The following is a 24,215-nucleotide window of genomic DNA, read 5'->3' as shown; positions in this document are numbered from 1 at the left end:
TATGGATGTTTTTGTCAAGAATTTTACCGCTGAAGTCAATAAATTCACTTAATTAAATCCCTCAAAGATTTATGTACTTTTTCGCATTGGAACGAGCGGTAACGATATATAAAAACAAAGTTTTAAAAAAATTTCGTACATATATCGAACAATATTGCACATTGCAAACAGCTATAAAATTTAGTGCACTCGCTCTGTATATATTGATCGTATACGTTTCTCACTACAGTGTTTTAAATGAGTAATTTCTCAGTTGAAGATGCGGGAAAAATTCATGCAGGAATGCAATGTTATTTGATGGACTGAAATCAAACGGTCCGGTATTTGACCATTTTTGGCTTGGGTTGTATTCATAATGATCATTAAATTTAAAAGATTTAAAGCTTTAAAAATTGCAACTATCTGAAGTTATTAGAAGATTCGAAGTCATTTACTTCTAAATTAAAATTTGAGAATAATATTTTTAATTTATCTTATCAAGGCGGTTAACTTATACATTCCTAAAACGGTTAGTCATATGCTATCGAAGAGGATGACAAAAGTAAATGACGACCACTGGTCCTTATCCTTTTAAATAACAAATATTGGCTTAGATTAATGAAGTAAAAGGTTTTGCATCTACCACTAAAGCAAATAAAGTAACAGATTTTGTGGCAAACATACATTACCTTGCATATCTTTAGTAAAAGCTTACAGAACAAAATTAAATTGCGCAGTAAACGTTAATTTTAAATTGAATTTGTTTCATTCAAGGTCAATTCTAAATTTGTGGGAATATGCCTCGAACAATAATCCGTTTTTGCGTTTCATTCCCAGTGGAGTTAGTAAGCGCAACGTTACTCTTGACCTCAAAAACTAAATTATTGCAATAGATATTGGGCATGTATTTTCCCGGGCAGTAATGATTTAGGAAGTCAGTTTTTAATTAATAATTTATTGAAGGATTTACCATGGCTTTGTTATGTCAGTGGTGAACGTTACAGAATTCGAAGTTTCGATTGATTAAGCGATTATTTTTTTAAAATGACCGATACAACTCTCCATAGGGGTATTGTATCTTTCCCGCATCTTCTACTGCAACTTACTTATAATTTCAAGTACACTAATTGGGGTTGTTATACTTTGCATCAGGTGGATCAAACCGCCTTTACAAATTTTGAAATATTTATTTTAACTCGTTTTGTTTTCTATTTACAGAGTTAATTGTCGAATATTATGCTTCCATAACAATTCTGTAACAGAAAAATGTTTCCTTGATTACTCACACCAAACTATTTTATGGGTGTGTAAGTGCGGAGAGAAAGAGAAACGTATGGTAGCCCAAACATTACCATATTTCGACGAGGAAGCGTTTTCATTCGAGATGTAACATATTTTTTTTTTGTTTGGATACATTAGCAATGAGTAAAATGCATAATATACACTTTTCACTTTGCAATTTTTGTTGTTGGGTTGTTCGGTAATATTATATTTTCTCTCATTTTTCCGTGTTGTTTGTTAACGAAAAACTGGGCCAAATGGTAATTTGCGGTCGATGAACCTGGCTTCAGGGACACATGTGTTTGTGTGATGTGTAAATTGAAGTAAATTTTTCAAATTATGAGAAAAATGTGAGGAATACACCTTACTCCTGTGTTCGCTGTTAATAAGGTACACTAACATTTTTCTACCTTCAATTAATAATTAACTAATTTCGATGAAGCCGATGCAGGTGGAAAATATACTACATTTACTATGAAGTTATTGTGATCTGTATATCCCCTTCCCACATTTTTTGTAACAAATGAAAAACTAAAATCACATTTACTGTCTGTTCTTGTTGGCTACGAGTATGCACAGCTCTGAACTCTGATTTTATTGTTCAGCAAAAGATCTATATCCATCAGGCGATAAACATTAGAAACAACAGGTGAAATAAAACGCGATACACTTCAGGTTTGTCGAAAAGCAGCACTTCTCCGTTTCACCACTTCGCTTACGCTGGTCAACAAATTTCTTGGCACATAGAGTGAAAGCTTTTAATCCAAGCAACTATAAACTATAATGTTGGAGCGCATCCAGATTTTAATTATTTTCTTTCATGAAGTGACGAAGCATAGGCTCTAGATAAGTAGAAACACGATTTGCTATCAATTTGAAACCAACGAAATTATGGAACCAATTTTTGGAGACATTATTTGTGATACAAAGGAACGGCTAGGGTTGGAATCGAACTCCAAATAAAATGTTTAGAGCAAATCTGAAGTAAAAGATTACTGAACTAAATCAGGCTGACCCGAAAAAAGATTTTGTTATCAGGTTATCACTGGCGGATCAAAAAACGTGTTGGACCTGGTCGGTTGAAAATTAAAAATATTTTAACCTGGGCGGCTTTTCATAAAATGCAAGGTACACAAATAAAAAGAATTAACCACCGCTCATAAGGTGGATCCGTGCCAGCAGACCATTGATTGTTAAAAGCCATTATGATGCTCACATAAAAATAAAATCGAAGTCAAAATTATTTAAAATTAATTTAGACTGAAACCACGGCATAATTAACATTGCTGTGTATAATTTATGCTCAATCGAATAAAAATAACTTGCGCCACAATATATCCGAATGCATCCGTCGATGAATTTGACAAACCATGCATAATTGTGAGCTAACTAATAGCACAGTCGCCATAAATAAAAATCCAAATCAATGAGACGGTGTTTTCGAACTCCAGATAAAAAGTGGATTTCTCATTTTACGATGATTGGTAATGATGGTTTTATTGCAGTCAGTTTACGACGAAAAAAAGTAATTTCCAATGAAATGATTTAGTTAATTGGTCTTTTATGCTGGGGGGTATATGAACGCTAATAAATAAATTTCGCTTGGAATTTGTAATACGAATGTTGCATGGAAAATGTTGAGATGAAAGCTTCGGAAGATTGCTGCAAAATGTATTTTTTTTAAATTTTTTTTTTATAATTTCATTGTAGGCGATTTCTTTTGTTATTATTAAAATTATTTATGTCTGCGCCAATCTTAGCTACGTTGAACGATTAAGACAGAAATACAGAAATTATATTCCTTATTATTTGAAAGTTATCTTCGGTTATCCTATTATACAAAGCTACAAGAAAGAAATGAAACGTACATTATCCGTAAGTAGAGAATGAAGGCGATTTTTTTAAACAAAAAAAAAACCGAGCAGCGAGAAAACACAATGGAATTAATTGAGATTGAAGGAATAACCAATATAACAATTCTATATCGACAACTGTAAAACAAATTGTTTTGTTCGAAAAATGTAGCCAGACAATCGATAGTAATTTAACGCTACCCTGATTAGTAAGATTTCGTTACATCTGAGGGTTGTGTTTCTTAATCAAAATTACAACGACAACTACAAATATAGATGAAGGCTGGAGATAATATTTTTTTAAATGTTGAAAATCGTTGAAATTGGTACTGATTAACTTTAGAACCTTTTATTTTTCTTCTTTAACAGACACTCTTTCCTGATCCAATGTTTCCATCCACAAATATTTTTCACTTAATGTATATTTGCATCGAAGGACTAGATTTGGGTGAATGGAAGTTGTTCTAAGTAAATCTAATGCTTCAAAATTTTAATAAGAAAAATTGTTTCTAACGCATTTTTTTAGCTACTCAGCAAATTCTCCAATTTCTTCTTTTGAACTTTAGTTTTCTGAAGAATTTTTTTTCCGGGAAAATACAGCGACCGTTTCTTTTTGATTCAACAATTCCACGTATATTTCTTAACAACAACTAACTTTTCACACGTTGTTTTTCTCATAATTCATCGTATTCTTTTTAAGTTTCCCGATTATCGTATACTTGGAAAGTATTAAAGAAACAGAACTGACAATCTAAATAAAATAATGACAAAACATCTGAAAATAACAAAAACAAGAAAATCTACAAAATATCAGCTGGTAAAAGTCATAATTTTCATACATGTGATTTTGTGGAAGTGAGTACCCCTTGCTAATTTTACTCTGAATATAATCGAAAAGTGAATTACTCTAATAGTCCAACAAGGTCAAATATTTTGAACGATCCATTTCATTAAATCGCAAGCACTCTCTTAGTCTAACAGAATATTCATGAATTATGTACAATGTCAATGGGATAATAAAATTATATTTCCATCGAACGTTGAACCATTGTACGAAGGTAAATGAATGTAAGAGTTTTTGCTGCAATTTTATCATAATGAATAATGACTAAAATTACTGCAACCAATCGCTGGTGGCAGACAACTGATTACAGAACTAATTGGTTGACGAAAAAAAATCAATCAGCCCCAATTGGTCAATTTCCCTAAATTGCTTTAACACTAACTAAATTTGAGATTCAATTTGTCAATTGTGTGCAGAATATGATAGCTTTCGTTCCAAACACATACGATGCAGAATTATACTATCATTAAGTATAAACTAGGGTATAATTCAATCGTTTATTCAATTTTCCGACTAATTTCACTATTAATTAAATAAACGTTTTCTTTTTAAAAATTAATAATAGTACGGTAACCTTGTATTTATCATAGCCCAGTCATGTAACCATATAACACAAAATCAGTTATCCCTTTGACCGTAATATTTATACCTTCATAAAATCAATGTTTCAATAGCCGTTTTAAATTATAGAGCGAGAGAGACAGAGAGAAGGAGAGAACCTTCTAAAGTTAGTAATTAACATCAAAAAGGAAAACATTCGTGCTTTTAACAGAAATTAATGTTGGTAGTTTAGGTACAACATTATTGGGTCAATCGAAATGAAACATAAATGTTCATTTCATTTCGGTGGTTATGTGGTATATATGCATTTATATTGGTATATGGTGAAGTTCTCAGTAGTTGCTTACATTTTACATTTTGATTTGATTAAAAGAAAATTATTTTTTTTGATTAAAATTTAAATAAATAAAAAAATTGTACTCACGAACAAATATGTTGCTCATCAATGTAGCTGGTAAACAAAACACTATGACTAATATATCAGCCATTGCTAAATTCACTATAAAGAAATTTGTTGTTGTTCTCATTTTGGGCGATCTTAACACCACCGCTATAACGAAACTATTTCCAATTAGTCCAACAAGGAAAACAATCACATACGCAACGCAATACACTGCAGTTAATGTAACGGTATGACGATAAAAAAATTCAAAATCAGATGGTGTCTCAGGTAGTAATGAATCATTCAACAAAACGTCTGATGTCTGCAAAAGGGAAAAATATATTTTTTTTCTTTTTTAATATAAATAATACAAATTTAATTAAGTCAGCAATATATCTTGTATCCTATCAAATATAACGTATAGAGTACAATGTCATCAAATAGACATTTTCCCTTCGCTCTGATTTGTTTTTTTCTTCTTTTTTATGTGTGCTTTCACTTCTTTTCAAATATATACATTCCGTTTTGACTGAACAGGCAAAAGAAAAATAAGCAAACCTTTGTATAGATAAACATGTAGTAAAATGAGACTTTTCGGCCTGTTGATTATTTTTCTTTCCCTAAACACTACAAACATTTTCCGTAGCAATAGAAAATGTCGTAAAAATACCCTAGTCTCGTAATAAATAAACAGAAATTGAAATAAGGAAATTACTTTTATATTGTCTGATCCCAAGAAAAAGTTATTATCTGCAGTTGAAGCATCCGATAGTCTTAATGAGGATGCTTCAGCCGTTGGATGTGCGACTCGTTGCAGTTTTAGTGCGAATGCCATCGAAAATAGTTCGCTACCAATATCCATTGTTTCTCTCTCTCTGTTTTGTTTTTATTACTTTTTTTATTTATTTTTACAAAATATAATTCTGAATGTTTTGATTTTAATTATTTTTTAATTTTAAAATTGTATCAAATGACCGTTAAAAGTATGCGTTAGTTTACTGAGAATTTAAAATTAATTTTTAAAACTGAATTTAAAATATTGGTTGGATTTCATTTAAAAAAATTTATTTTTTATTTTTTTAGCAATTTTTTTCTGCTGCCTCTGCTATATCGTTTCAAATATTCAATCAAATGATGTTCTTATGAATTTTCTATGAATTTGTTAACCGTTCCAGGAAGCTGACTTGTTAGTCGCTTCATACCGAATTTTGAACTGAACTAAGAGTGAAATCAGATGTCTGCATATACACCAACTCTGATGGGCTGAAGAATTAAAAGTTCAAACACCCCATATATAGGTTGCTGTAGTGTTGTACTGGGGATGTATGATGCGCGCGCAGTCAGGAAAATGCATTTTCCAACATATACAGGTTTTTCTGAGTGTATATGTACACGAAAAAGGGAATATTATAGTATGGAATCCCATGGAAACAGGAATGTAACAAATACGATGAAAATTCTTCTATTTTTAATAATAAACAAAATTTTGAGATAGTATATAATACCTTCAGCTGATCGCTTCAAAGTAAATATCATTTATGTTTATCGTATCCGTACAAATGTAGATGGGGCCCGAATATTCATTATAAACGATTGTATAATATACATTTAATTACCTTAATATACTTCCTCATTCAACAAGATTATCGCTAATCTATGATTTTGTAACGAATCCTTGAAATGAATAAGTTTTTTTTTTTGCTTTTCTTTTAAGTGGGTGTATAGAAAGTGTAATGTATAGAAGGACTGCTGAGCTGATTTTACAGCTTTGATGTGTTTTTGATAAATTGTGTTTATGCAAGAACATAAAATGGGTCTGAACTAAAGAAAATTAAATTCCTATAGTCGCACGAATTTCAATTGGTTTCAAAAATTTCTTGGAGGGATTTTTTTGAATTTCGTCGTATCAAAATCGGTTTACTCCTTTTCCAAAGCGAGTTTCAAAGGCTGTTTCACATGTGTCAAACAGCTAAGTGCGATCTCAATTTAACATATTCATATGTAGAAATTTAGAGCGGTTATATGTCCGCTCTCGATGCATTTAACACTCGTTGAGCTGTTGCGCAGAATATGACACATTACCGCACCAAATTTCTACAGATGATGGGCATTAGATGAAAGCGAAGATCGTCTTCAGACTGTAGTAATATCATTATTAGACTTCGTCAAGAAAGTCATGGCTTTATAGTTCATCGAGTTGGTTATGTTTGTCGGTTACGACCAGTTCTCTTCATGATCATCCCCTAGATATTTTCATATAACCTTTTCAGGTCACCATACCTTTTTGAAATTATAAATCCCATGTCAAAATTACATATTGTGTACATTTGTTCAAAGCACAACCTATGATTGAGAAATTAGGTAGTTAGGAAGTCAGGGAAATTATTTCCGCAATATTAGACCCTGTTGATTCTGATTTTTGTGGATTCTGATTCAAAGCCATTGTGATAATTTAGGTTGCGATTTTCACTTGACGTAAACTTGAAAATTTTAGGTAAAATTTCTTCATACAAAATATATGGCAAATTCACTAATAAATCTTAAGTTTTACGTTTATAAGTGCAAATATTCCTATTCACTCAACAATAGTCGCTTTAACTAATGATGGCGTTTCAAAGCTTATCACTACTGAGCACTAAAATAATAATTCATTTCGGCAGAAGTGCACACACATTTAAATAAATGCATTTCCACCGAAAAAAGACATTTTTAAATTAACAACAAATTTCCAGGGAAAATTGACGTTTGCCAAACTTTATGATAAATTTCGGAAAATTTTGCAATTAACAATATGTTTACTTCATTCATACGTGTTCTGTGCGCGCATAGATGATGTTAACGTAGGAATGCATTGTGTGTAGATTGTCTTTGAATTGTTTACAATACAAAGTGTTTTTGTTGTACACCAGCTGGTGATATTCAGCTGGTGTTCATTCTGCACATAGGAAACTTTTAGCAATTGTATATCTCGGGAAATTATAAAATGCAAAATCTTTTCTATTTTAACTTGTTTCGTCAAATCAAGTGATGGCAGCCTCTTTGTTTTGAGTTATTAACTAGTTTATACAAGAAAAGCGAAGAAAAAATTGATCTCGGTCTTCCTTATTACACAATTTATTTCTTCTTATCCAATTAAATCTTTGGACGCTCCTCTTGCATCAATGACTTTTAAAATTTTTTAAATCTCATTCCTCTACACACCAATTTGGTTTCTCTAGTTGTAAGTTGTCTAAGATGTATATAACACCAACCTTATGACTGTCCTAGTTCGTATATAACATTTTCGCATGTGTTAAAATTTCAAGTTGTGATCTTACGGGTAACTGATATGCATGTGTGCTCTCAGTCTATTAGATAAGATAACATTTTTAAAAGAATAGTTATTTTCATATGTTTCTTGGACGAATGGTTTTAGGCAGTTTCGCGAGTGAGGGGTACAACGTATATTTTAGAAACTTAATTCCTTAAAATCGGCACTGATACAAATCGTATATTTTACATTACTTTGTTGATTTTTAACATTAACAATACTTTTGTAATAATATTAAGCTCCTAATGGAAGTATTTTTTTTACATACAGTCCGGCGACTTTATATGTCCGATGATTAGTATATCCACCCTATGTGTTTGACAAAGTTTCAAGTTTCATTTAAAAAAAAAACCGAACTAAATACTGATAACAAGCGGTCTGGAATCCGTCGATGCATGAAAAAATGTATGACACATCAGTGCATTGTACCACATATCTACAAAATAGTGGATAACAAAGTGAAACCGTAATTTAATTATTTAAAATTGTTTCCATTTTTGTTAAACGTGATAGACATTTCTAAACAAAGTGATAACAAATAGCTGATAAAATCTCGCGTTTTTAAATTTGAATTATCTGGAAAATCGACAAAGAAAAAACAAAGGGTAACGCCGCGTCGGACTGTAAATTGATAAAAGCGCAAAACTTTATCGTGACTATCGAAACTTTGGCTCGAAATCTATTAAACTTTCCTTAGTTCATATTGGATCCTACTGAATTTGGACAACTAGTAGATGAGTTAATATTAGCCTTCACTGGGACTATTGTGCGAATGATCTTGCGAATCGTACGAAAACATCTTAAAACTGTTTTTTTTTTGTTAAGATGAATGATCCAATGTTTAATGTGGAAAGGACCTTCTCGATTTTTTTTTTACATTTTTCGTCACCCTAAGTTGTTCCAGACGATAGTTCGAAAAGTGAAGGCTTTGCGAGGTTTTATAGCACTAGAATCTTTTGCGGGAGGATATCTTTCGCGCTGAGTAAAGTCGACCACCCCTATTGTACAGTATTTCAACATAGAGCTCGAAATTTATGATTAATTGCGCTTAAACACTCAACAAAAATTGAATGTATGTTAAGTATTTCAGTCAGTTGGAAAATTAGTCGAAAACGACAGACAATTTACGTTTTACTTACTTGTGTACTGTGGTATTTATTTCGTATTACTGTCCGAGATTCGGTGTGCATTTCAGTCCAGCATAGGATCTCTTTTCGAAACCTTTGCAATAGACTATTTAACAAAAATTTAACTTGAATATTCCATTCCAATAAGACCTTCGTTTTGAAACCAATTTCATAAGCAACAAGCATAGGTTTCAAACCGTGAGGTCTTATGAGTGACTGATATACACACAGACTTTTGGACCATTATGGAGGACTGTTGGAAGGTTAACTGTTGGTACATACATCAAGCACGTGTTGGCGAGACGTTTAGCTTTACCAACAGTTACCAATGCGAAGTGATCTATTTCCATTTTGTAGTTTATTTAAGGCATCCAAGCCTGATAAAAGAATGGATTGTCCCATTCAAAAGTTTACGTCAAACAAATCCGTGATCACGAAGTCAAACTGCATCTGTGAGATTGAAAACTTTAGAAATTACAAATTCAACGAAAGGATTAATTTGGCGCAAGTGTCCTTTTTCGAATTTGATTCTGAATGGTTGTTGAGCTATTGAACTCATCAAATCATATTTGATTATCGTTGACTTTTATTTTAGGAAAGCAGACATTATTCCTGATTATTACAATGACACTTACTTCAAGATCAAATTAAATTTGAATAATGCAATTGTGTGTCAATTGAAAAATCTACAATGCCAAGTGTCTGGAACATCCGGTTCAGTTAAATTATTTGAATCAGGCTACTTAAATGTTGTTAGAGGAGAATTTTTGCATAGCAGTGCTGTGGAGAAGCAAAGTTTGTTAAATTTACTTTCAAAAGAAGGAACGCTAACTGCCGTTTTGCAAGTAGAACTGAAATATAAGCTAGATCCGATAACTTTTCAAAAACGCCATTGCAATATAAATACAAAACTCCAACTGGCGGATCAGTATTCCAGCTTACTCGATGACGCAACGCATTCTGATTTCACTTTCATTGTAAAAGGCAAAAGCTTCAAAGTTCACAAGAATATTCTGGCCAGTGTTAGCGAGACAATGCGAGCAATGTTTGCGAGTCAATACAAAGAAACCATTGAGGGAGTATGCCGAGTGGACCATATTAAGCCCAACATATTTCAAAATATGCTCCAGTTTATATATGCTGGCGTAATACCAGCAAACCTTGAAGATGTCTCAGTGGATTTATACAAAGCAGCAGACTATTACCGGATCGTTAAACTGATGGAAATATGCAAAGAAGCCATTCACTTTCGCCTAATTAATTGTAATGCCCTGGAAGTGTATGAACTAGCAACAATGTACAACATCGAGGATGTCAGAGTGGATGCCTGGAAGATTGTTAAAAGGTGAGAAGCTATAGCTTTGAACTATGAGCAAAAGTGCTATGAACGTTCTCCGCATAAATTATTTTTTTTGTACGTTTAGTCAATGCTTCAAAATATTTTTTCCATTAAACTATGAACCGCTATCATTGGAAGATTTTCAAGAAATACGCGACTCAAAAATGCAAGAAAAGGAGATTTGGTCAAAGCACAAGAGAGAAAATTCGGTTAGCCCGCTGTCGGACAATTAAGTGTAAGTAATAACACGTTGTTTTGAACATTTTACGAATAAAATCGATTTTGAGATTTACTTGTGTCAGATCAAAAATTCAAAGGTTGGGAAACGACGATTGATACTACTTTCCTTTACCGAAATAACTATTTAATTTGTCTTTAATTCAAATGGTATAAAATCTTCACTACTTTACATAAAGTGTACACTTGTGGTTTCATAGACCTTCTACAATCCCATAGAACCCTTTCCAATCTTTTGTCGGACGTGGTCCGACTTTCATACAAAATATTTTTATTTTTTTTAAATATAGTTTTTTCTGGAGGTGTAACGGACGGAAAGCGCTAAAGATCCGCCAGCCTTTTTGCTAAACCTTTTCATTTTACATTTTTTTTTGAAATTTTCAAAACTCTGGCCTGGCGGAACGTTTGCAGTTTTCCGGCCATACAAAACAAATATTTTGGAAAGGGAGACATGATTGTAGCTCCATCCTGACCTGACTCAATTATGCCGTTTTCAATATATTTCAACTTATAATTCAACTACTCTAGCTGGCGCCGGCTTAGGCTATTGAGTGTTATGATGAAAGAGAAGAAGATATTTTGACAAGTACCCCAAGGTAAGTTAAAAAAGACTGCTCTTCTGTCCTCTCGCTCTCAACGTACAACTTGAAAGAGAAGGAAATACTTTGACAAGTACCCCAAGGCAAGTTATAATAACTAGTCTTCGGTTTTCTCGCTCTGATCATAACAGTCTATAATTTTTCATCGGCTGTGAAGCGTCGGTCGACAAGGCGTCGGTAAACTTGGCGGCATCTTAATAAAATTTACTAATAACTGTGCTCACCTTTTTTGTATGAAGAAATCCGCTTAGCTGTCTCAGACATTCCAAACAGAATGACATACATACGAGGATTATTTGAAAAATTTCAGGCCTCAGTAGGAAGGGCTTTGTCGATTTGGTCCAAGTTTTGGAGGAAGGAAGTGAAACCCACCTGAAGTAGTTGCAAAAGAAGTTGCAAAATTTGTTAAAGGAAAATGTTTTTTGCGAATACTTTTGCAACTACTTCAGAATGCTAGGAGTCTCCTGAAGTAGTCGAGAAAATAGTTGCAAAATTCGTAAAAGGAAAGTATTTTTTGCAGCAACTTTCGCAACTACTTCAAAAGGCTGGAAATGAAGCCTAAGTTCTAAAAATGAGCTTTATTTATTTATTTACTTATTTCGTCAATGACATCCGCCCCCTGACTACTTGCATTTTTAATTTTACAATAAAAGAACAGAAAAAGATTATACATGTCAAGTTGAATGAAAAAAAATAGAACAAAAACATAAATAAAAACATTCACCAACGTCACATAGGAGTGAGTCGCGTTTCGTTTGACCAATAACCAGAAAGTCGTCAATAGGTCGTTTTCTGAGCCACCTGGAAATGAACGGTTAGTGGTTAGCGGGAGCCAGTCGACTAGACTGGCTCGATTCGGCACAAGTCGATAAGACTCGGAGTTAAGTCGTGAGACCACTTTTTAAAGTCGTGAGACCATTTATAAAGTCGTGAGACCTAAATAACCTAATCGATACCGATTAGAAAAAGAACCATAGGTCCAGCATATTTGCATGTGAAATCAGTCATGACATTTTGATCTTACCATTCAATTTGATTGGAATCTTCAACATTCTAACAGTCGTTTTGAATGAGTTCCGCGGCATACCCTGAAACCAAAGCAGTGAGAAACGGTTAAATTCCAAGCACATGTTATTTATTGGTTCATGGTAACCATACTTAGTCCTGTGTTCATCGACAATGAGTAGATCGTCAGCTCAAGTGGGACGAGGATTTAGAGTAATTCTTCTCGTTATTTCAAATGAATCAAGACCACCACTTAAAAGGTCAAAGGTAAACAATGCACAGGCATTTATCCTGCGTCTAGCAAGCGGTTCAATGTCGAACTTTAAAGACTCAGTGGTTTCCAAGTTTCAGGTTTTTAACGCAAAATGAGTGTCAGGACACTTCGTTCCCCATAATTTGGACCGGATCCGTACAGCCCTTCATATCGGAGCACTTTCCAAATTACCCTCGTACCTTGAAAGTTTGATTTACTCCTTGCGTTGAATTACCTTTATTCTGATGATATTCAAGCCATTATTAACATTGCATTGTTTATTTGAAGACCAATGGGCACTTGTTTTCGAACAAATTCAATTAGCACACGACTGATAGTCTTTTTAGCTCTTCATGACTAAGGTTCTCTACATTCGTAATAAATCGTTGAGATTACAGCAAATCCAAAACAATTGACGTCAATTTCCATTGTGAAAAAAATATCTGGAAAAGGCAACTGCTTTCTTCACATTTATTTATTGACCACAAAAATATATAATTCAATTAGTACGATATTTAACAGCCATATTACAATCTATTTTCTTCAATAAAGACTTCAAAATAATCTACAAATTTTCGTCTAAATATGTTAACAAAGAAGACAGAAATTCAAATTCAAAATATTGGAACACATTAGTCGACAGAGAGTAATTTTATTTGGCTATGTCATTGATCAGAAGAAAGAAAAAAAAAATCAGCTAAGCGGACTAGAATCGGATATTTACAGAAATAATTGGAGTTGCATGATTAGGAACATCTACATCGTAAGTGTCAATCCTAGCAAATACAGTAGTATCAGATTTAAGGGGAAGCATTCGAAATGAATCAGGTTGTATATGATGTCATCCATAAAGTACGTACAAAAGAAATTTAAAAACGCTGCAAGAGTGCACACAGGCGTATTTAAAAAAAATTCATAAAACAAATTGTGTTTGTGTAAGCAGAAAACTGCTGTCCGAAAACTTTGTTTTTAGACACATAATTTGAGGCACAAGACAAACTTTCCGTTTCACGCGTTCTTTATGGGTGTCTTCAATACAAATGTCATATTCACTTGAAAATGACACAAGTTGCTCTTCGTATAAGAGTTTAAATCGGAGCTTTTGATACAAAAATAAATGTTATCCTTGACGTGTTCACATGGCGTCAAAGCAAATGTTTTTAGCAAATTTTTGGTCGACTACAAATTTAAAAAAAAAATCGTTTTGGAACCCTAATCACAATGAAACAATGAACAAACTTCCACTCCACTGAGCGAATTAGTTCCCTTTGATGGATGGCACTGGCGTGTAGTAGGTTGAATCCAAATACCGTCTAGTGAATTCACCGACTATCGATCGATCCGGTAAGGTCTGTGCAACACCGTAAATTGCCATCTGAAATGATACGCTTAATGTTTAGCAAACAACAATATTATCAGCCAAACAACCAACCTTTCCCTCAATCGGCTTCGTCGGATTCTTCATCAGTTCGGCGACATTTTCTTTGACATCATCTAAAAATTTATCAGCCAGTCCGTTTTTGGTGTGCATCAATGTCACACAAATGTGAATGCTGCAATAACAGACAGAAGATTGTTAATCTTAAGCTTGTACGTAAAAAAAACTTGCAGTCCAATACTGTCATAAACTTAGTAACAAGAGCCTTTAATCAGCCCAGTTTTCATCAAAATACTTGAAAGGACATTGATTCTCATGACTACTTGAGAGGATATTGCTCTGGCAAGTTACGGGAATATTGACTCTCCTTACGACTTGAGACAAGATTGACTCTTCATACAGCTTGATGGGATATTGACTCTTCTTGCAACTTCCAAAAATAGTTTTGCAACAAGAAAGATAAGATAACCCGCTGTAGACGTTACTCGCCATTACCATTATCGATTTGTATGACTCGATATGTTCGATAAGATAATTTTGGTCGACTTCATAGCAACGAGACCTGATACACGGAAATACGCAAAATTAAATCGACCAGAACTCACCCTGATGGAAACTGCAGAGCATTCAAATTCCAACCCAACTTGCAGAGACTGTCCGACAATCGATAGATATCAAAATCCTTTGAACCAAGGGCAATCACTGATGTGGCTGGGGTTCCGTAAATGAAAATTCCCTTGATCTTCCTCAAACCTCGTTCGATATAGCGGCACGTGTCAATGACACGTTTCGTTGTTTCGGTGTAACCGTCCTCTCCGTAGTGGATCATTGTCGCCCAACATGTTGCTATATTCGCGCCAGCACGAGACCCATTAACAGTTGGCGATCCATAGACACCACCCGGCCAGTCCGTGGTGACTGTGAATTGATGGTGACGATACTTTTTGTTCGAATACAAAATGACGCTGGAACCTTTCGGCGTGTAACCGTACTGGAATGGGGTCCAATGGTTAGTTGAATTAGGCTACGATGTCGTTGCTCATTTACCTTATGCGGATCGGCTGATATGCTAGTTACTCCTTTAACCGAAAAGTCGAATGGTCGAAGCTGATAACCAGCCCGTTTCATAAACACAATAACAAAGCCACCAAGACAAGCATCCACATGAACGGGAATGTTATATTTCAGACCGAGTGCAGCAATTGCTTGAATATTGTCAACAGTTCCGTACGGAAAATTTGGAACCGATCCAACGAGCTAAAAATAATGGGAACGACGTAACGACATGCCGAATTTACCGTTGATATACACGAACTTACCATAACGGTGTTCTTATTGATGGCCTTTTCCATTTTCTTTATGTCAACCTGAGTCGTTTCCGGATTTACCGGTACAGTCTTCACAAAAATGTTCAAATACTTAGCACCTTTGTCAAACGCTGAATGAGCTGTTGTTGCTATGACCATATTCGGCTTTGTAATACCGTGAATTTCTCTAGCATAGTCACGATACGCTTTACAAGCCATTAAAATGGACTCGGTGCCACCAGTAGTCATCTAAAAATTGATACAAATCAGGGGATTTCTATATAAAAAAAAGTCAGATATCGTCATACCGTTCCACACGCTTCTGCGTCACCATTAAACAATGTAGCCGTCATTCTGATCACTTCAGCTTCCATTTTACAAACGCCAGGAAATAGATCCGCATGGAGTGGATTTGTCAGCATTGTTTTAGCGTAGACTTTTGTCAACAGATCAATGACTTCTTCATCAAAATTGTAAACAGCCCCAGACACTTTGCCATCTTTCCAGTTATAAGAGCCCAACGCCAAGTACCTATCCAGTTCAGTTAAAATTTCAGTCGTTTTCTTCCCTTCATATGGCAGCTTTAGTAGGTAATCCAATCCCTTTGTGGATTTCAAGATGTCATTTTTGAAATTCTCTTCCGTTTTCGCTAGTTCAGAATCAATGCGATTGCGAACAGATGGAATGATGCGAACCCATTTGAAAAGACGTTTCTTCGTCCGGGCCCATATGGCTGAAAGAGAAGTCAATCGTAATTCAATTTATGTACGCAGAGAAAGCGCAGCGAACTGTAACTTAGTTTAAATGGTCACTCGGAGCAAATTTTATGTGTTGCTAACATTGGCTTCGCCTCAGGCTGACAATTTTCACATCGAATTATTTAAAAGTGATTATCAAGCGACACATTAACACGTTTCTTTCTAACGAAGTGATAACTTATATTTATCGTGTTCTCTAACATGTCATAACATATCTAACTAACGAGGTACAAGTTGCATGCAAAGTTGCATTATTTTAATTTTAAACATAAGAAGTAACAGATTTGCAGGTAAAATATCTAAGTATCGGGATAGTTCAAATTCAGATCATGCAAAATTAACTCAATCGTCTTACAGAGACGTAGGCAATATAGATCACATTTAATGATATTTCTAGTCATTGAAAAGTTTTTTTTTTCGAAACAGGTCCACTGGTTGACCGATCACATTGAAATTGAACCAATATGTTGAATTTAGAGTTTTAAGCTTGATCTCTCACAGTGAGGACTTCAAAGATGGTCAAAACACCGCTGGGGTATTCCTCTCCTTTGAAGTGACCGATTATTTCGCACATCAAGGAAGATGGCAGCCCACCACGGAGTGATCTTTACTTAAAACAGATATCGGATTTGGACATTAGTGGTTCAAGTGTGAAAAGCTCAATAGCTGAAAGCTAACTGACTAGACGACCTAATGTAGTGCAATTTGTAAACAATTTTCTAATATCTGGAAACCTGCAAGATTAGCTCGATTAGCGCTAAGAGTGAAGAAAGCATTACATGATTTCTACTTTAACTATTTCATTCGATTCCTTCAAAATGCTTTCGAAATGGGCCCTGCAACATCAATCTGTTTTATTCGATATTCGTAATTAATTTATGTCGCCAACATTAAAAAAAACACTTGACAACGACTAACGAGCTAAAAAAAAGTGTATGTATACGATATCAACACCGTCATTTTTTGCATCGATGCATGCATAAAATTGCATCATACCCATCTGTCTTGATCTTGTGGCGAAACAATAAATATAATGTAGCACAATTGATGTATGTGATGATGATGATGATGTAAAGAATTTTAATTCACATTCAATTGTTAATGGCAATGGGAAACTTCTCTGATTTTAATTTTAATTTGTGTTTTTATTCGGCGTCGCGCTGTTTCTCGAATTTACTGTAAACCATCTAGATTCGATATTAGATTTATTGAATTCGTTCGAGTGTTGTTCGAGTGAAATTTCGTGAAAATTTTTAATTTTTGTATTTCGGTTCCATTCGAAATAATAAAAAAAAATTGTGTGCACAGTACAAACGGTAAAATAGATAAATATTGGATGGGAATGCAACTGAATTTTAATTATAAATAAACAAAAATTGTGCAAACTATACACCGCCGGATAGTATCGTCAGAATTACACCTTACGCTTAAAGAAGTTAGAGATAATCACCGTGGACTTCTCACTGTTTTTTGTGGACGTTGTGTATGTAAATCTCAATTTAAATCATCAAAAAAAACTGTTTTCTCTCTCGTAAGTACGCATGGGTTGCATTCGCTAGTGATCATGAAAACTTATTTCAATCACTCATGTGTTGTCGGAAGAAACCTTAATAAACAAACCGTAATTAGACGTCATGTATGTGTTCTTATAATTGTCGAGCACAAAACAATTAATTTCTAAAAAAAAATATTGAAAGAAATGTCTGTGCCATGGCCATGAATTCTCGTTAAATCATTTATAGAGAGTTCTACTGTGTCATTATTATCGAGATTATTTTTGGTATTGCTTTATTAATCGATCTTAAAGTCCGATGTGAACCATGAATTGAATTGAAATATGTAAGAAAGCTAAATCGTTGGACTTTCTATCAGGGTCTTCCTAATCTTGATACAAGATATTCAAAGAATTTTTGTTGTCAATCCCGCAGAACTTTTGAAGAAGACGGTGTTTTCATTAGTTATGGATCAACAGATCTTACTCAAACATTACGTCAAATAGAAGTTTGTGCCATACCAAACACTGTTAGTACTACATGAAGAATTGAAATTAGAAATAAAACTCTTTTTTTGAAAGGTCTGCCATGCCTACCACATTCGAAAATTTGCAAATTTGACTTGTGACCGATTTCGTTTCTCTACGATTTAAACTTATTGGTATAAACACTAGACGAGAAACCCCTAGACTTCTCACCACAGACTGCAATTGTTTATTTCGGAAGGGCAATTCATGAACCGCCTGACGCGGAAGAAGTCACCCAATGATATTGGGACATTACTTTTAATCTTCCTTTGAAATTAATTAACTTTGCATCGTCAAATCAAAAACATCTAGTGCTTCCATGTAATACCGGTCGAAAAACCCGATATTCTATGAATGATGCAGTTTGAATTATACTTTCGAATTATGCGAAACCGGAATCACAAATTTTAGTCTAATATTTTCAAGTTTTACGAAGGTTAAGTCTTAAATGTTGTTTTGGAGTCGATTCGTTAGACTATCGAATATAAAATATTTGGATCATCAGTCTGTGGTCGGTCAGTGATTGTGTTAACATAGTGACATTTGTTAGAAGATAGTTTAATAGCCGATATCGTAAGGCACAGGTATGTCATGAGCTGTGTTTTAGTGAATCTGTAGACAGTTTAGCTGAAAATGAAGTGAGTCGAAAGAGTGCATAAAAGCCCGACCGATTTATTATAGAAAATTTTATAGAGAATTTTTGTCGCAGTTCAGCACTGTTACACTTGTCGGAAAAATACATTCGACTATCGAGATTGGAAAAGCAGTGCGGGTGAACAATGGAATGGTCTGAAGAATGGGGATTGCTCATGTCGGTTTTCTGAGACTGTTTCTTGTTGAACCATTTTTAATGAACATGAAACAATATGACCAGTGTGACCGGCGCTCAAACGCACTCTCGAAAATGGTAAAGTCCCAAGAATTCGAATTATGTTTTTATGGAAAGTTTTTCCATTATAATATTACGGTAAAAGTCCGTATTGCCTGCTTGCAGACCACTGTTAAAGACTATTTCTTTGGGTAATACTGGACATTTCACTGAAAAAAAAGCGAAATGAAAAAAGGCCGAGTCCCACCCAAAACACTTTGTACTCTCAAAATATTTGAGTCTGAAGAACCTTAGGAAGGGTTCGAAGTTTGTGATACTTGGGTTACTGAAAGTTACCCGATGTTCGAGAATGTTTCTTCATCATATTTCAATTCATTTGCATTGAAATGGAAGTCATTAACCAACCAGTTCCAATGTCTGCTTCTTCAGTTAATCAACACAGATCAAGAGGAAGAAGCAATACATTGGTTTGTCGGTGAACTTTATTTAAATATATGTCAACTCACTCTCATCCTGATTTAAAAGGTTCCACAGCCAAACTGTTGATAAAACCGATGTGGCAGTAATCGCTACGATTTGCCATGGTTCTCGATTTCTGAATACTGCGTTCGTTTGTCTTGTCACAAGGGAAATTGCATCCTTAGCTGTTTTTTCCATATTCTAAAACTGTGAACGAAAATTTAATTTTCTATAACAATGCACGATCGTGTACTAACTGTGCCTTTGTACTGAGATTACGATAAAAACAAGTTGTTCCACCTTACCTATATCTTATCGGTAAACATTTACTTGATTCTCTGTTGTATTTGTAAGTTGAAAGATAATCGCATTTATAATGAGCGTGGACTGTTACGGACTTTACTCACTGCAATATTGAATATTGAACGTGATGTTCGTTTAACAAAAATGACTTAGATTAGATTGATGTAAATTTTCTATGTTTCCGATTGGAATGTTTTAAACGTTCATCGACGGGACACGCAACAAAAGAAAAACAATTTCGCTACAAATATTGTGACTTGTGATGTATGTACGCATCGAAAGAATTTGCTAATTAATTTTGAATGTTGACTCAATTGTTTAGGAAATAAAGAGAAATATTTTACACGAAAGTATCAGCTGTGATAATGACAATGACTATAACCATGTACACAACAAAACAAAAAAGTGCTTGCAATGACATATCACTGTCATCGCTCAATTAAGTAAATCACACAAAGTTGGTTGCGAGTCATATAATCAAAGTTAAAACCCGGGTTTTTGTCCATGATGTTTATGGTGGTAGACTATACTTATAATGTTGGAAAATGTTTTTGGCTTAGTGTTAGTTCCCATTTAAATTATCTCCGTTGAGAAATTCATTTACTTAATGATAGAACTTTAATTTTCTCTCGTATTTCTTGTAACAGATCAGTACGTCTCCCAAATCGATATCTCAGAAGATTTTCCCGATTTATTCCAGAAAAAAATGAAGTAAAACTGTAAATTATCTGACCAAATTAATAGTAATATTTGCAACTATTCGTTAGGAATTCTCTATCTGTTGAACGATTTCCGCTCTAACGGTTGATATATCAGATACGATTATTCGTCTGGTATTCGTAGACATGTTTGTAGCAGGAGCTTACCGTATTTTCCAATAACAAACAAGAAACGGTATTTCGTTTCGATGTACTACAAGATGTCACTACTGTACTACGCACAAACACATTTGTAAAGCACTTCACTTTGATTCGAAGTGCGCAAATATCACTTTTAAACTTATTCAACACATAAGAAATACGGAAAGGAAAGGAACGAAAGGATAAGAGTGCTAATTACGGAAATGGTTAGAATTTTGAGTGATGGTATATACTTCACCGCTATATAAGAATCTTAGTCAACAAGAGCGTGAAAATTGCATATTTCCTGTTTTTCATTAACTTTGCTGTATACTGATGTGGTAACACGAATCTTCGTAACTGGTAACATGTCAATATGTAGTTGAACACCCCACGCATTGTCTTATCATCTGAATCATACTTGGGCTTGAAACTGTTGAGTAGTTCTAAACTATAAAATAGTTTAGAACTTTTCTGTACTAAGACATTCTGAATTCAAAAAAGAAACTTTTTGAATTCAAATGTCTATGACCATTAACAGTTGAATAGTTGAACATGAGGCAGCTATAATTGCTATAGTAAACTTATAATATAACAAGTGACAGGACGCCTCTGTTGTTGTTGTGCTGGTCGTCAAATTTCAATCGACTACGATTGTTGTGTAGCTCGGTTTTTGATCAAAGTAATAGTTTCGGGGTGCCGCAGATATTTATTTTTCAAATTTCTTAATGCATCAAATGCGACGCACACGCTCTTCCGACTTTGTAAAGTGCAGCAAATATATAATTTTCGAAAATCGATTATACGAAACGCTTGGAAAACACTGGCGTCCCCAGAGATTAATTAATAGCTACAATTAAACTACGAGGTAAACAGTTCGAGGTACCATTAACATGTTTCTTCATGACCTTCATAAGTGGTGTGCTACTTTGTAATAACGAAACTTATTTACAATTTACTTACGCAATCGTTTTGGTAATAAATTTGAAACCTTGAAACGTTTTCCACTTGCAAAAAGTAACCTCTGGACAATGTGCTTAAGAAAAGAAATATTGAAAATCCGTTATATTTGCTGAGTTAAAACATTGACTGTTAGCGCAAAGCTAATAGATTTCTATGCCGATAATGCCAGATTTGACACTAGTTTGCTCAAAAATGGTTAAAAGAATCCAGTATAAACTAAAACTTGAAAAGGTCTCCTTGAATGCATTCAATTTATTTGTCTTAGACACGAAATGAAAGTTCTTCCAAGTATCACTTTGGAATTCGAAGTACGGCAGCATTTTATGAACTTTTGTTTAAAAAAAAAATTATAGATTTAGCTAAAAGACGCCAACTAGTCAATAAAAAGGAAATTACTTTAAACCCAACGAAAATTTAAGCATTCAAATCAAATATAATTAAACAAAAAAAAGAACCTAAACGAAACTTTATTCATAGCGCCATTATCACAAACTTAAATTCCTCCACTTTTCACGACCGATTTTCCACCAAAGAAACACACACATACACGCACACTCACAACGGGAAAAACATAATAACAAACACGGTGTTGCCACATGAAAATCCACCCCAAGCACGTAATAGAGAGAGTGAGTGTGTTTGAATCAATAAATTGAGAGGGGTGCTTTTACTATCCACCAGTTTAAGACGTGACGTTTATTAGAAAACATCGTGTGTTTGGGAGAAGAAAAAAAAAACGTTCCTGCTGATGTTAAATTAAAAACATTATTGAAAAATACTGGAAAAATGGCAAAGAAATAATTTATTAAATGTATTGCTGTGAACTGTAACAAAACTGATGTGCTTTTGAAATTAATTTTATTGAATCGAAAACTTTTGATTTGTTTAGCAAAAAAGGAAAATAGTTTTTTTGTGTATGTAAAAGGTGTGTCCGTCGCTAAAGTTCTGTGTGTATATCGAAAAATTGATACCTACCATAGCAGTGACAAAAAAGCTTTCAGCTTTACCAATGGTAATTTCAATCTATTTTTTTTGTACAAAAATGCCTTTTTACTTGTTTTATACTAAGTCCTCTTCTCACACTGAATATTATGGCACGACGAAATGATTTGCAAGCGTTTGTAATCGAGGATTACATAATGCAATGGAATTAGAAATCTATTTTTATTATCCGATCAAAGCATCAAAGCATTGGAAAAGTGTGAAAATGTATTTACCTTTGTGAGAGGGTTTGTTTTGTATGAAAGCAGAACCGAAAGCTTAAGTTTATTGTTGAATCTGTTAAATCACACTTTCGATAGGCATTGTAAAGAAAACAAAGTCTTTTTTTCTTCGGCTAAATGGATATGCTTTGTTACGTGTGGGATAAATGTAATCCAATTTGAATGTCATCGTTGGTCAACACTTTTGACACATTTTCTTACGTATAATATTGTCCATGAACGAAGCCAAAATGTAATCCAATTTTTATTTTGTGTGTTTCGCTTTATATTTGTGTATACAACAATATAAATGTAATGGATTTTGTGTATGATACACCCTGACTTGTGTAGGACGAAGTTTATTTTATTGTTTTTGGAAAATGTTCTGGCACGAGAGCACGTATACCGGAAGCAGCGAAGAGGACAAATGTTTACTATAATAGAATGCTGAAAGCGCAAAGTAAATATTAATAATAAAGAGATAGGTTGTTACCTTAACGGTTTTTTCGTTATGACTTTCCAAGATTTTTAGAGCAACAGCAGTATCATGGTGCAAAGGTAGTTACAAAAATCAGGTGCACGAAGATATTTTTGTTTTTTTCTTAGGGATGAGCGCAATTATGTTGTAAAAAATAAGGACAACATACGGACACAGTTTTCTTTGCACCTCTCTCAGCAATTTGAGTTCTTCACAATTTTCTATTTTCTACAATCGTTCCTAGGGGAAAAGTAGCAATTTCTTCCTGCATATTTTAGTGAAAGACAGTACTGCAGCAGTGCATCATATTCGTTTCTATTTTAAATTGACACAAATACGAAGAATGGGTAGAGGATCATTTCGGAGCATTCTGAGAAAGTAAAGTCAAGCAATATTCCACTTTTAGTTTAAAATATCATTTGAAATGGTCGAGTTTAGATAGAAAAGAATCTTCTAGAGTTTCTCTATTGTCTTCAAGTCTTTTCATGAAAGAAGGCGTACCAAAATTCCTACCATCTAAAAATAGGAATCTTTTTCAAACCACCAACTGGTCGATAAATAATGTCATACGATGTAGAAGCTTGGGACCCCCTTAATACTTCATACGGGTTGCTCAAAGCTGTCGTTTTTCTGGTAGAAACACTCGTGAAATTATAGGAATTACGTGTTGTTTCTGCTCAGATGGTACGTGCTAGCTGTTGCTGCTGAGTGCTGATGTTGCATTGAAATATATCAATATTTTGTAACAACGTATCGAGTTGGATGGAGTACATTGACTGGTTTTTTGCTGTCTATACCCCATATTGTGATGTGAAATCTATAAATGAAATCTGTCAGGTGCTTATTGAATGTCCCTTTATGTACTAGGAAGATTATAGCTTATGCCTCCGTTTCGTTTAAACTTTTTCA

General features: G+C 34.1%; 4 protein-coding genes across 5 annotated transcripts in view; 2 read left to right on the top strand and 2 right to left on the bottom strand.

The window, feature by feature from the left end:
- LOC119085776 (neuropeptide SIFamide receptor-like) overlaps positions 1-6,142 on the bottom strand; it is an 85,433-nt gene extending 79,291 nt beyond the window's left edge. Inside the window, exons 1-2 of the mRNA XM_037196272.1 lie at positions 5,616-6,142; positions 4,943-5,222 (exon numbers count right to left, since the gene is read on the bottom strand). Coding sequence (XP_037052167.1) covers positions 4,943-5,222; positions 5,616-5,762 — 427 coding nt within the window. The 5' untranslated portion in view covers positions 5,763-6,142. The remainder of the gene's footprint in view (positions 1-4,942; positions 5,223-5,615) is intronic.
- A 3,562-nt stretch (positions 6,143-9,704) lies between these two features.
- On the top strand, positions 9,705-10,909 carry LOC119085780 (speckle-type POZ protein-like). The gene is made up of 3 exons (XM_037196276.1): positions 9,705-9,874; positions 9,933-10,682; positions 10,762-10,909. The coding sequence occupies exons 1-3, from the start codon at positions 9,726-9,728 to the stop codon at positions 10,907-10,909; spliced, it is 1,047 nt and encodes a 348-aa protein (XP_037052171.1). The 5' UTR covers positions 9,705-9,725.
- A 2,984-nt stretch (positions 10,910-13,893) lies between these two features.
- Positions 13,894-20,173, bottom strand: LOC119085777 (sphingosine-1-phosphate lyase). Of its 2 annotated transcripts, XM_037196273.1 has the most exons (9): positions 19,929-20,173; positions 19,827-19,859; positions 19,569-19,728; positions 15,764-16,188; positions 15,468-15,704; positions 15,196-15,405; positions 14,754-15,139; positions 14,203-14,323; positions 13,894-14,145 (listed from the first exon to the last, which is right to left on the bottom strand). In XM_037196273.1, the coding sequence occupies exons 3-9, from the start codon at positions 19,717-19,719 to the stop codon at positions 14,029-14,031; spliced, it is 1,647 nt and encodes a 548-aa protein (XP_037052168.1). In that variant the 5' UTR covers positions 19,720-19,728; positions 19,827-19,859; positions 19,929-20,173; the 3' UTR covers positions 13,894-14,028. The 2 variants fall into 2 exon arrangements, with proteins under 2 accessions (XP_037052168.1, XP_037052169.1); XM_037196274.1 differs by lacking the exon at positions 19,827-19,859.
- Positions 20,174-22,042: 1,869 nt separating this feature from the next.
- Positions 22,043-24,215, top strand: part of LOC119085775 (tubby-related protein 4) — a 56,073-nt gene continuing 53,900 nt past the window's right edge. Inside the window, exon 1 of the mRNA XM_037196269.1 lies at positions 22,043-22,638. The gene's annotated coding sequence lies outside the window, so the exon portion shown is untranslated. The remainder of the gene's footprint in view (positions 22,639-24,215) is intronic.

Source organism: Bradysia coprophila, chromosome X (assembly GCF_014529535.1).
Source record: "Bradysia coprophila strain Holo2 chromosome X, BU_Bcop_v1, whole genome shotgun sequence".
Taxonomy (NCBI): domain Eukaryota; kingdom Metazoa; phylum Arthropoda; class Insecta; order Diptera; family Sciaridae; genus Bradysia; species Bradysia coprophila.
This window is presented reverse-complemented; position numbering and strand designations above follow the sequence as displayed.

Coding starts and splice junctions, on each gene's coding strand:
- LOC119085780 (XM_037196276.1), top strand. CDS start 9,726: ATGGATTGTCCCATTCAAAAGTTTACGTCAAACAAATCCGTGATCACG. Junction 9,875..9,932: donor TTCGAATTTGATTCTGAATG/GTTGTTGAGCTA, acceptor CTTTTATTTTAG/GAAAGCAGACATTATTCCTG. Junction 10,683..10,761: donor GCCTGGAAGATTGTTAAAAG/GTGAGAAGCTAT, acceptor TTGTACGTTTAG/TCAATGCTTCAAAATATTTT.
- LOC119085777 (XM_037196273.1), bottom strand. CDS start 19,719: ATGGAAAAAACAGCTAAGGATGCAATTTCCCTTGTGACAAGACAAACG. Junction 15,140..15,195: donor TATCAGCCGATCCGCATAAG/GTAAATGAGCAA, acceptor ACCCCATTCCAG/TACGGTTACACGCCGAAAGG. Junction 14,146..14,202: donor CGAAGCCGATTGAGGGAAAG/GTTGGTTGTTTG, acceptor GTATCATTTCAG/ATGGCAATTTACGGTGTTGC.